The 13,491-nt window shown below is 41.5% G+C and overlaps 1 protein-coding gene across 1 annotated transcript in view; it reads left to right on the top strand.

Moving 5' to 3' along the window:
• The window catches only part of ZSWIM5 (zinc finger SWIM-type containing 5), a 173,754-nt gene that overhangs the window by 102,264 nt on the left and 57,999 nt on the right, over window positions 1-13,491 (top strand). Inside the window, exons 3-4 of the mRNA XM_066376121.1 lie at window positions 10,328-10,476; window positions 12,460-12,610. Coding sequence (XP_066232218.1) covers window positions 10,328-10,476; window positions 12,460-12,610 — 300 coding nt within the window. The remainder of the gene's footprint in view (window positions 1-10,327; window positions 10,477-12,459; window positions 12,611-13,491) is intronic.

The raw sequence follows: 13,491 nt of genomic DNA, 5'->3' as shown, positions 1-13,491 counted from the left end.
TTCAGTTACTCATGATCAACTGCAGTCTGCAATATTAAATTGATAATTCCAGAAATAAATAATTCATAAGTTTTAAATTGCACACCATCCTGCTGTGTCCTGCCCAGGACGTGAATCATCCCTTTTTCCAGCATATCTACACCATATACACTACCCACCTGTTAGCCACTTAGTAGCTATCTTGGTTATATAACTGTCCTGGTATCACAGTGCTTGTGTTCAGGTAACCCTTATTTCACTCAATAATGGCCCCAAAGCACAAGGGTAGTGTGTTTTCAATTTGGATATGCCAAAGAGAAGCTGTAAAGTGCTTCCTTTTCATTAGTTACTGTTGTTGATCTTTCATGATGCCTAATTTATAAATTAAACTTTATTATAGGTGGCCCTGGCCGGTTGGCTCAGGGGTAGAGCGTCGGCCTGGTGTGCGGAGTCCCGGGTTCGATTCCCGGCCAGGGCACACAGGAGAAGCGCCCATCTGCTTCTCTACCTTTCCCCCTCTCCTTCCCCTCTGTCTCTCTCTTTCCCTCCCGCAGCCAAGGCTCCATTGGAGCAAAGATGGCCCGGGCGCTGGGGATGGCTCCTTGGCCTCTGCCCCAGGCGCTAGAGTGGCTCTGGTTGCAAAGAGCGACGCCTCGGAGGGGCAGAGCATCGCCCCCTGGTGGGCAGAGCATCGCCCCCTGGTGGGCGTGCTGGGTGGATCCTGGTCGGGCGCATGCGGGAGTCTGTCTGACTGTCTCTCCCCGTTTCCAGCTTCAGAAAAATACAAAACAAACAAAAAAAATTTGGTTGGCTCAGCGGTAGAGCGTCGGCCTAGCGTGCGGAGGACCCGGGTTCGATTCCCGGCCAGGGCACACAGGAGAAGCGCCCATTTGCTTCTCCACCCCTCCGCCGCGCTTTCCTCTCTGTCTCTCTCTTCCCCTCCCGCAGCCAAGGCTCCATCGGAGCAAAGATGGCCCGGGCGCTGGGGATGGCTCTGTGGCCTCTGCCCCAGGCGCTAGAGTGGCTCTGGTCGCAACATGGCGACGCCCAGGATGGGCAGAGCATCGCCCCCTGGTGGGCAGAGCGTCGCCCCTGGTGGGCGTGCCGGGTGGATCCCGGTCGGGCGCATGCGGGAATCTGTCTGACTGTCTCTCCCTGTTTCCAGCTTCAGAAAAATGAAAAAAAAAAAATTTTATTATAGGCTATGTATGTATAGGAAAAAACATTATATATATATATATATATAAACCATATGTGTGTGTGTATAGTGTTTGGTACTATCTGTGTTTTTTCAGGTATCCACTGGAGGTCTTGGGACATATCCCTCATGGGTAAGGGGGGACAACTGTACTATAAACTGGAAGATCATATGTGTTAATTAGTATTTGTGAAATAAATGAATGTGCGAGCCTTCCTGATTCCCTGGGAAATAAATACACTAAAAAAGTTTTGATATGCAGACCTGGGTTTCATTTAAACAGGGCTTTGATATAGGGAGAAAGAAAAAATGTAGACTAATTAGACATGACATAAATTTGCAAACTTTGCATGACCACACCTATAGAGTGTTGACCAATAAGCTATTGTCACTTGGAGGCAGGTTTCTAAAAATGTATTACTGGACTGTGTCTTTGAGAAAGTGAGATAAGTTTCAGTTTTTATTCCACAAACATTTACTGGATGTCTGTCAGATTTACCAGCACTGTGCTGTAGGTGATTTAACCATGGATTCAACTTGGAATTCAACTGTGAGCAAGGAGGTAACAGGCTACTATGGGAAAAGGGTTTGTAAATAACTAAAACTGTGTTTTAAGTGATACTGTTGAGGTAGCTTGAATTCAGTAACTGAAATGAAGACTACATTACAGGTGGTACATTTACACAATGGAATACTACTCAAACATGTCCAAGATATCAAAGATATTTTGAGTATAAAATTATAGGGCTTCCAGTCAAGATAGCAGAGTAGTAAATGTGGTATTTGCATCCTCCCACAGCCACATCAGAATTAAAATTAAACTACAAAACAACCATCATTCAGAACTGCCTAAAATTTAGCTGAACAGAAGTCCTGTAACTAAGGATATAAAGATGAAGTCATGTTGAGACTGGTAATTAGGCAAGATGCAGAATGAACTGATCCCATACCCATATGTGGTGGTGAAAAATCTGGAGGGATATTTTGGCTGCTCAGGTCGTATCCTTAAGGGTGAGAGATCCCAATCCCACACTAAGCCAGCAGCCCAGGGTTCTATGCTGAGAGGGGAAGTCCCATAACTTCTGGCTGTGAGAACCACTGTGCTTGAGTGAGACAGAGGTTGCAGGAGTCTCAATCTTTGCTCTTACGAGGCCCATGAATGGACTTAGTTGGACTCACTTGCTTTGAGCTCCAGCACTAGGGCAGCAGCTCAAAAGGCACCAGGAACATAGGTGGAGGAATTGAATTATTCAGTGAGTGGGAAAGGCAACTTTCTCCTAGACAAGTGCCGGCTGAGGCCATTGTTCCCTTTCAGAGCCCTGTGCTACACAGAGTGGCAAATGGATGCCATATCTGAGTCTCTATCAACCTGGAAAACACTGTTTTCCCTGCCCTGGTAATTCCCTGAGACCCTGCCCCACCCAACTTGCAGGCCCACCCAAGCCTTTTACAGGGATTTTTCCATTCAAATGGCCTGTCTTGGTTCATGATTTAGATGTTTGTAAAACTTCTCAAGGGTTCACAAACCCCAGAGAAGCAATGTCTTGCCTCAGCATGCCCCATACCTCTTCAAGCAGCGACAACCCCAGCACCAGCAGTAGTACTTCTCGGTTTGCAGCTTGGCCTTTCCTGGGTGTCTCCAGGCCCAGCCCAGCCCAAGCAGTGGCCATCTGCAGATTGCTTTGTACCTCATGCTGGGTAGCCCTGGGCAGTGCACAGGTGGCAACTGATCTTGGCATGCACCTCTTAAGAAGTCCAGAGCCAGTGTACCCCTTGGATAGCTTCAGACCATGCCAGACAAGAAAAAGAACTTTCCAGATAAGAATAAGTTAAAGGAGTCCATCAACACCAAACTAGTACTACAAGAAATGTTAAAGCATCTTATTTAAGATTAGAAAAAGACAGATAAAAAATATGAGTAATAAAATGGAAGTAAATATGTATGTGTCAACAATTACTTTAAATGCAAATGAATTAAATGCTCATTGGGAACCAGATTCCTGCTGAAGCAAGTTGTGCTCCATGGGATCAGCCCCTACACAGCAGATTCTCCATTCTGGTCATGGGCAGTCCTCACAACCAATCAACCTGGGAGTAAATCCCTCCCATTGATATGCTAATAACAATTAAGGCTCAACTTCAACAGCAGGGAGTACACAGCCCACATTGGAAGGCACACCCAACTCCAGTGACTGGGGAGCTATGCCACTTGGCCCTGTAGTACACCTTCTGTATAAGGCCACTCTACCAAGATTGGAAGACGTAGCAAATCTACATAATCCATAGGAATAAACATAGCAAGCAGCTATAATGAGGAAACAAACATGTCCCAAATGAAAAACCGGACAAAACTCCAGAAAAAGAACTAAGCAAAATGAAGGCAAGCAATCTACCAGATGCAGAGTTCTAAGCACTGGTTATAAGGATGCTCAATGAATTTAAGGGAAGAGTAGATGAACTTATAGTAAGAATTTGAACAAAGAGATAGGGGGAAAAATGGAGTTAGAAAACAAAAAAGAACCATTTAGAAATGAGGAATTCAGTAACTGAAATGAAGACTACATTATAGGTGGTACATTTACACTATGGAATACTACTCAGCCATAAAAAAGAAGGAAATCTTACTATTTGTGACAGCATGAATGGACCTGGAAATCATAATGCTAAGTGAAATAAGCCAGTCAGAGAAAGACAAGTACCATATAATTTCACTTATATGTGGAATATAATGAACACAATAAACTAACAAACAAAATAGAAACAGACTCATAGAGAACAGACTGACAGCTATCAGAGAGAATAGGAGTTTGGGGGATAGGCAAAAAAGGTGAAGGGATTAAGCAAAAAAAAAATTATAGATATAGACAACCGTCCGGGGATTTCAGGAGGGAATGGGAATGGGGGAAGTGGAGGAGGGTAGAAGGGTGATAGATAGTGTTGGAGGGAGACTTGGATGGGGTGGTAAACATAATGCAATATACAGATAGTGTATTATAGAATTGTTCACCTGAAACCTGTATAGTTTTATTAACAAATGTCACCCCAGTAAATTCAATTTTAAAAATGTTTTAAAAATAGAATATGACTCTAGCTGGTTTGCTCAGTGGTAGAGTTTCAGCCCAGAGTATGGACGTCCTGTGTTCAATTCCCAGCCAGGGCAAACAGGAGAAGTGCCCATCTACTTCTCCACCCTTCCCCCCTCTCCTTCCTCTCTATCTCTCTCTTCCTCTCCCACAACCAAGGCTCCACTGGAGCAAAAGTTGGCTCAGGCACTAAGGATAGCTACATGGTCTCTGTCTCAGGTGCTAGAATGGCTCCAGTTGCAACAGAGCAATGCCTCCTAGTGGGCATGCTGGGCGGATCCCAGTCGGGCACATGCAGGATTTTGTCTCTCTGCCTCCCTACTTCTCACTTCAGAAAAATACAAAAAAAAAAAAAAAAGAGAGAGAGAGAATACATTAAGGGAATTAGCTGTAGAGTAGATGAAGCAGAAGATCAGATCAGTGATTTGGAAGATAATGAAGCAAAAAACACCCAATCAGAACAGCAAAAAGTAAAAATCTAAAAAAATAAATATTGTTTAAAGAGTCTCTGGGGCAACTTCAGGCATACCAACATTCACATTGTGGGGGTTCCAGAAGAGAGCAACAAATAGAATACTATTAGAAAAACTAATGACAGAAAATTTCCCTAAGCCAGTGAAGGAAATAGACATGCAAAGTCCAGAACACAGAGTCTCAAACAGATGAATCCAAAAAGGCCCACACCAACATACATCATAATTAAAATGCCAGAGGTTAAAGACAAAGAGAAAAGCAGTTAGTTACCTACAAGAGATCTCCCAACGACTATCTGCTGATTTCTCAACAGAAGTGACATGAGATATTCAAAGTGATGAAAAACAAGGACCTACACCAAGAATTCTCTACCAAGCAAAGCTATCATTTAGAATCAAAGAGCAGAAAAGAGCTTCTCAGACAAGAAAAAGTTAAAGGAGTCTGTCGCTACCAAACCAGCATTACAAGAAATGTTAAAGTGTCTTATTTAAGAAGAAAGATAAAAAATATGAATAATAAAATGGCAATAAATACATATATATCAACAATTACTTTAAATGCAAATGGATTAAATGTTCAATCAGAAGACATGGTAGTTGATTGAATAACAAAACAAGACATTTACATGTGCTGTCTTCAAAAGGCTTCGGTTTGAAAAATGCTCACAATAGTCAAGATATGAAAGCAACCTAAGGGTCCATCAGTAGATGAATGGATAAAGAAGTGGTGCATATATACAATGGGATGTAACCCAGCCATAAAAAAGAATGAAATTTTGCCATCTGCAACAACATGGATGGACCTGAAGAGTATTATGCTAAGTGAAATATTTTAGACAAAGAAATGCCTGACCTGTGGTGGCGCAATGGATAGAGTGTCAACATGGAATGCTGAGGTTGCCGGTTCAAAACCTCCAGCTTGCCCAGTCAAGGCTCATATGAGAAGCAACACAAGTTGATGCTTCCCACTCCTCCCCACACTTTCCCTCCCTCCCTCTCTCTCTCCTCTCTCTAAAATCTATTAATAAAACCTTAATAAAAAGTCAAAGACAAATGCCATATGATTTCACTTATATTTGGAATCTAAAAAACAAGCAGAACAGAAACAGTCTTAGATACAGAGAACATCTTGACAGTTGCCTGATGAGAGGAGGGATGGGGGAATGGGTGAAAAGGGTGAAGGGATTAAGAAATACAAATTGGCAGTTACAGAATAGTCATGGAGATGTAATATACAGCATAGGGAATTGTAGTCAGTAATGCTGTAATTATGTACGGAATGAGATGGGTACTAGATTTATCAGGGTGATTGCTTCATAAGCTATCTAAATATCTAATCATTTTGTGGTACACCTGAAACTAATATAATTTTGTATGTCGACTGTAATTTAAAAATAAAATTAGCCTGACCAGGTGGTGGCACAGTGGATAGAGTGTCGGACTGGGATGCAGAGGACCCGGGTTCGAGACCCCGAGGTCGCCAGCTTGAGTGCAGGTTCATCTGGTTTGAGGAAAAGCCCACCAGCTTGAACCCAAGGTCGCTGCCTCCAGCAAGGGGTTACTCGGTCTGCTGAAGGCCCGTGGTCAAGGCACATATGAGAAAACAATCAATGAACAACTAAGGTGTTGCAACGCGCAATGAAAAACTAATGATTGATGCTTCGCATCTCTCTCTGTTCCTGTCTGTCTGTCCCTGTCTATCCCTCTCTCTGACTCACTCTCTGTCTCTAAAAAAAAAAAAAAAAAAAAAAAAATTTAAAAAAATTATTAAGAAAAAAAGAAAAATAAAATTAATTGAAAAGATTTATAAAATTAGCCTGACCAGGCAGTGGTGCAATGGATAGAGCATTGGACTGGGATGCAGAAGACCCAGGTTCGAGGCTCCGAGGTTGTTGGCTTGAGTGTGGATTCATCTGGTTTGACCACAGCTCACCAGCTTGAACCCAAGGTTGCCTGGCTTGAGCAAGGTATCACTCAGTTTGCTGTAGTCCACCCTTCTCCCCCGTCAAGGCACACATGAGAAAGCAATCAATGAATAAGTAAGGTACCACAATGAGTATTGATGCTTCTCATCTCTCTTCTTTCCTGTCTGTCTGTCCCTATCTGTCCCTCTCTCTGACTCTGTCACAAAATAAATAAATAAAAAAGATTTATGAAATTCTATCAGGTTATGTGCAGCTCGGTCTGTGCTTTATGGGCAGTTTTTCTAGAAATTTAGAAGTGTTGACTTCACTTGAGAAGCTACAGTTTTAGAGTGAAATTTAAAAACAGAATTTTTGTTTTCTGAGAAAATATTCTTTATTTTAAAATAACACATGTACTTTAAAGCTTATTTGAACTCATAAAAAGGCAAAAAGAAGAAAAACATAAATGTCACCTTCCTAAGGAAAAAATCACTATTTTCATGTTCATGTATATTTCCTTCCAGGCTTTTTTTCCACGAGGATGGTATATGTTGATCTTAGAAGAAGAAACAACTGAAATTTAAGTGAACATGAAACTAGCATTAGATCTCTTATATTTATTCTGGACCACACCCTTTTAAAATCCCAGATTAAGGCAGAATACCCATCTGTGGTTTCTTTGTTTTTATTTTTTAATTTTAGTGAGAGGAGGGGAGGCAGAGACAGACTCCTACATGCGCCTGGACCAGGATCCACCAGCAAGCCCACTAGGGGGCGATGCTCTGCCCATCTGGGTTTCTTGCTCTGTTGCAACCAGAGCCATTTTTAGCACCTGAGGCAGAGGCCATGGAGCCATCCTCAGCTCCCAGGGCCAACTTGCTCCAATTGAGCCATGGCTGCAGGAGGGGAAGAGGAGAGAGAGATAAAAGGGAGGGGAAGGGTTGGAGAAGCAGATGGGCACTTCTCCTGTGCGCCCTGAACAGGAATTGAACCTGAGACATCCACATGCCAGGCCAACACTCTACCACTGAGCCAGCTGGCCAGGGCTGTGGTTTATTTGTTTTTTTATTTAAATATAGTTGGTATACAATATTATATTAGTTATATTAATTTCATATGTACAATACATAAGGATTTGACATTTTTTATACCTTACAATGTGATTACCTCACTAATTCTAATCATCACTCACCATGCAAACTTATCACAATGTTATTGACTGCATTCTTTTTCACCCATTTATCCCTTCACCCCTACCCCTCTGGCAGCCATCCCTTTGATCTCTGTTTCTATGAATCTGTTTTTGTTTTGTTAGTTTGTTTTTAGATTCCACATATCAGTGAAACCATAGAGTATTTGTCCTCTTTGTCTGACCTATTTCACTTAGCATAATACCCTCTAGGTTCATTCAGGTTATCTCAGATGGAAAGATTTCATTATTTTTTATTGTGGCATAATATTCCCTTGTGTGTATATACCACATCTTTTTATCCAGTCATCTGTTGATGGACAGCTAGGTGCTCCCATATCTTGCCTATTGTAAATAATGTAGCAATAGACATAGAGGAGCACATATCTTTTCAAATTAGTGTTTTCATTTTCTTTGGAGAAATGCCCAGAAGTAGAATTGCTGAGTCCAGTGGTAGATTTATTTTTTGGGTTTTTTTTATTTAATTTTAAAATTTTTATTTATTGATTTTAGAGAGAGAGAGAGAAATGTCTATTTGTTCCACTTATTTATGCATTCACAGGTTGATTCTTGTATGTGCCCTGACCAGGGATTGAACCTACAACCTTGATATATCGGAACAACACTAACCAACTGAGCTACCCAGCCAGGTATTTTTAGTTTTTTGAGGTATTTCCATACTGTTTCCCACCATGGCTACACCAATTTACAGTCCCAGCAACAGTGGCCAAGTGTTCCCTTTTCTCTCCATCCTTGCCAACATGTTGTTGACTTTTTTATAATAGTCATTCTGACAGGTGTGAGGTAGTATATCATTCTGGTTTTGATTTGTGATGTTGAGCATCTTTTCATCTGTCTGTTGACTATTTGTATGTCTTTTTGAGAAATGCCTTTTCATGTCCTCTGCATTTTTTTATTGGATTGTTTATTTTTTTGTTATTGAGTTGTGCAACACAGGAATACAAAGCTGGGGATGTCAACCCAGTACCTGGATATTCCAAAAAAATAAAAACAAAAAAACAGCAGGAGGACCAGATGCAGAAGATATAGCCATTTATTACTCATCTTCCAGGGGAAGCCCAGTGGCAGCCAATCGGGCTAGTAAGAACCACACCTAAACAGCTCCCTTTCTCCTTCTTATACATTGTAGGAGAGAGGGGAGAGCACTACTGAAAACAGCAGAAAACACTCTGGCTTGTGTATGGGAAAGTCTGGCCTTCCCTTCAGAACACTTTGTGAGAACTTCCTGGGACCAAGCTGTGTTTCTCCCTCATTATGGCTGCTGGCCAGACAGCTATCTAGCATCTTGTAAGGGGAAAGGGTCATGTCCAGCATTGGCCCCGCAAGTTGTATGAGTTTCTTATATATTATATTTTGGATACTAAGCCCTTATCAGATAAGTCATTTGTGAGTACATTCTCCCATTGAGTAGTTAGTCTTTGTTTTGTTGATACTTCCCGTTGCTGTGCAGAAACTTTTTAGTTTGATGAAATTCCACTTGTGTATTTTTGCTTTTGCTTCTCTTGCTGTAGGGGATATATTCAAAAAGATATTTCTCAGACTGATGTCAAATAGTTTACTACCTATGTTTTCTTCTAGGAGTTTTATAGTTTCAGGCTTACATTTAAGTCTTTAATCTATTTTGAATTTATTTTTATATATGGTGTAAGAGAGTAGTCCAGTTTGATCTTTTTGCATGTATCAGTCCAGTTTTCCCAACATCGTTTGTTGAAGAAACTATTGTTACTCCATTGTAGATTCTTACCTTCTTTGTCGTAGGTTAATTGACCATACAAGCGAGGGTTTATTTCTGGGCTCTCTATTCTGTTCCATTGATCTGTGTGTCTGTTTTTGTGCCAGTACCATACTGTTTTGATTATTATAGCTTTGAAATATAGTTTAAAATCAGAGAGCATGACACCTCCAACTTTGTTTTTCTTTCTCAAGATTGCTTTGGCTATTTTTGGTCTTTTGTGGTTCCACATAAATTTTAGGATTATTCTAATTCTGAGAAGAATGCCATTGGTATTTTGATAGGAATTGCATTGAATCTGTAGATTGCTTTGGGGAGTATGGTTTTTTTAACAATATTTTTTCAGTCCAGAAGCATGTTATATCCTTTCATTTGTCTCCTGGTCAGTTTCTTTCTTCGATGTCTTATAGTTTTCAGAGTACAGGTATTTTACCTCCTTGGTTAGACTTATTCCTTGGTATCTCATTCTCTTTGATGCAGTTGTAAATGGTACTGTTTTCTTAATTTCTCTCAACTGTTTGTTACGAGTGTTTAGGAACACAACAGACCTCTGTATATTAATTTTGTATTCTGCTACTTTACTGAATTATTTTATTAATTTTTGGTGGATACTTTAAGTTTTCTATATATTCAATATAATATCATGTCATCTGCAAATGTTTTTGAATATTCTCACCAATTTCCCTTCCTGCTGAATGAGAAGCATGCGAAGTCAGGGAATTTATTTCACTGTTCCTGTTTCCTACAGGTGCCCCTGACCCCACAGCTGGGGCCAGCATTGATGATGAGAACTGTTGGCATTTGGATGAAGAACAGGTGAAAGAACAAGTGAAGCTCTTTCTTTCTCAGGGTGGTTACTATGGCTCTGGAAAGCAACTCAATTCAATGTTTGCCAAGGTAAAATATGAAAAGTTTCTTTTCTTTTTTTTTAAACTTTTTAAAGTAAACTGAGCTCACCACACTTTTGGCTTTGTGCATTATAGTCAGCTCACCTGCTCTAGCTGAACCAAATGCTTGAAAACTAATGGGAGACATTGATCAGAGCAGACCTGAGCAGATTGCATCCAGGGAGTCCTGCTACCGCACCCTGGTATCCCTTTCTTCTGCTCCACTCTCTGATTGAGTTAACATTGCTGGGGTTTTAATAATGAAGACTTGAACTCAAGACTTCCCAAAACTGCCCGAAGAGGCCTGGAAGAGATTTTTGGTGCTGGGGGCTTTCTTTCCTTCTTTTAAACACATTTAGTAAAATATAATTCACATACCATCAGATTCACCCATTTTAAAGTGTACATTTCAGTGGGTTTGTTTTTTTTTTTAACAGAGACAGAGAGTGAGTCAGAGAGAGGGATAGACAGGGACAGACAGACAGGAATGGAGAGAGATGAAAAGCATCAATCATTAGTTTTTCATTGCACATTGCAACACCTTAGTTGTTCATTGATTGCTTTCTCATATATGCCTTGACCGGGGGCCTTCAGCAGACCAAGTAGCCCCTTGTTGGAGCCAGCAACCTTGGGTTCAAGCTGGTGGGCTTTTGCTCAAACCAGATGAGCCCGTGCTCAAACTGGCAACCTCGGGGTCTCGAACCCGGGTCCTCTGCATCCCAGTCCGACACTCTTTTCACTGTGCCACCGCCTGGTCAGGCTCAGTGGGTTTTAGTATATTCACATATGTGCATGCATCACCACAGACAACTTTAGAACATTTTCATCACTTTAAAAAGAAAGCCCATGGCCCTGGCCGGTTGGCTCAGTGATAGAGCGTCGGCCTGGCGTGCAGGAGTCCCGGGTTCGATTCCTGGCCAGGGCACACAGGAGAAGCGCCCATCTGCTTCTCCACCCCTCCACCTCTCCTTCCTCTCTGTCTCTCTCTTCCCCTCCCACAGCCAAGGCTCCACTGGAGCAAAGTTTGCCCGGGCGCTGAGGATGGCTCTGTGGCCTCTGCCTCAGGCGCTAGAATGGCTCTGATTGGGGCAGAGCGACGCCCCAAGATGGGCGGAGCATCACCCCCTGGTGGGCATGCCGGGTGGATCCCGGTCGGGTGCATGCAGGAGTCTGTCTGACTGCCTCCCCATTTCCAGCTTCGGAAAAATACAAAAGAAGAAAAAAAAAAGAAAGCCCATTCCCTTTAGTTATTCCCCTAATGCATTTCCCCTCCTCCAGCCCTAAGTAATCACTAATCTACTTTTTGTCTCTATAGATTTCCCTATTCTGGACCTTATTAGGAATGGAATCATATAGTATGTAGTCTTTTGTAACTGGTTTCTTTCACTAAGCATAATATTTTCAAGGGTCATCTGTGTTAATAGCATGTATCAGTACTTCATTCCTTCTTATGGCTGAATAATATTCCACTGTATGGATACACATTTTGTTTTTACATTTGCCTGTTGATGGCCATTTGGATGTTTTCCATTTTTTGGCTATTATAAATAATGCTGCTAGACACATTCTTGTACAAGTTTCTATGTGGACATATGTTTTCATTTTTCTCTAGGACGTGGAATTGACAGGTCATATGATAACTCTATGTTTAGTTGTTTGAGGAACTGCTAGAATGATTTCCAAAGTGGCTGCAACATTTTACATTTCCACCAATGGTATATGAGGGTTCAGATTTCTCTATATTCTCACCAACACTTGTTATCTGACTTTTTGATTCTAGCCATTCTAGTGGGGGTGAAGTGGTATCTTATTGTGGACAGCAGGCTTTCTTGATACATGTAGAGAACTTGCTTACAAAACAAGAGGCTTTCTAAAGGCTCTTTGGAAATACCGTGCTTAGGTACTTCATCTTCTCCTCCCCGTCCTCTTCTTTCTTCTTCTACTTTTTTTTATGATGAACAGTCACCAACCTCTTTCCCCTCCTATGTGTCAGGTTCGAGAGATGCTGCGGATGAGAGATTCCAATGGAGCCAGGATGCTGACGCTAATAACTGAGCAGTTTATGGCCGACCCACGACTCACACTTTGGAGGCAGCAAGGAACAAGCATGACAGATAAGTGCAGACAGCTCTGGGATGAGCTAGGTAAGTCCCATATCTCAGAGAAATGGAGAAGTGCTATGTCTGTCCTACCAGCTGCTCCCTGGCAACAGTGTCAGTGAACATTGCTATCAGTCATTACATAGATCTTGCTGAGTGAACTTTAGACAGGCTGGTGGAAGATTTAGGCTCTACAGAGGTTACCAGAGTAATCATCTGAACTCTTGTGTTGCTTCCACAGTGTTGTGGTTTGTTATTGAGTCTTCTGTTCCAGATGGTACCACATAGAAACCTTTGCTGAGAGAAAACTTTTTCTGTTGGCTTCTGTTGCATGGCACTAGCCTGGCTCTCCAAATACTTAGCCTCATTTTTCTCCCTTTCCCTAGCTCTGTTCTTCTTTTTCACTCCTTGGCCTTGGACATCTATTCTTTCTCTTTACTCTTTTGTAATTTTTTTATAATATCATGGCTTCAGAGCTTATCTTTGTGATGATCTCTGCCTCACCTTTTTTCCACTTATCTGAGTTCCAGCCCCCTATTAGCAGCTACTCTTTGATCATTTCAAGTGAAAAATCCCTTCATCACCTTAAGCTTGGGAAATCTAAAACGAACTCAGACCTCCTACAAAAAAAGTTCCCCTGACTCTGGCATTATCTCCACCATTCCTTACTAAATTTATTGTTGAGCACTTATTTTTCTTTCATTCCCTACCTCATCACCAACTTCATTTGATTCCCCAGTCTTCAAAATGCAGGTTAGTGTCCATTCCCACTTTTTATTTACCATCACCATTAGTCTCATTGAGGACCTTGGGACTTTTAGATTAAATTAGAACTGTGGCCTTCTGTTGCTCCTTCTCCTTAAGGCCATATTTATTGGTCATTATTTCTCTTTATCATTCCTTTGCTCCAATGCCAGTTTGCAATG

This window comes from Saccopteryx leptura, chromosome 3 (assembly GCF_036850995.1).
Source record: "Saccopteryx leptura isolate mSacLep1 chromosome 3, mSacLep1_pri_phased_curated, whole genome shotgun sequence".
In the NCBI taxonomy this organism is placed as follows: Eukaryota; Metazoa; Chordata; class Mammalia; order Chiroptera; family Emballonuridae; genus Saccopteryx; species Saccopteryx leptura.
This window is presented reverse-complemented; position numbering and strand designations above follow the sequence as displayed.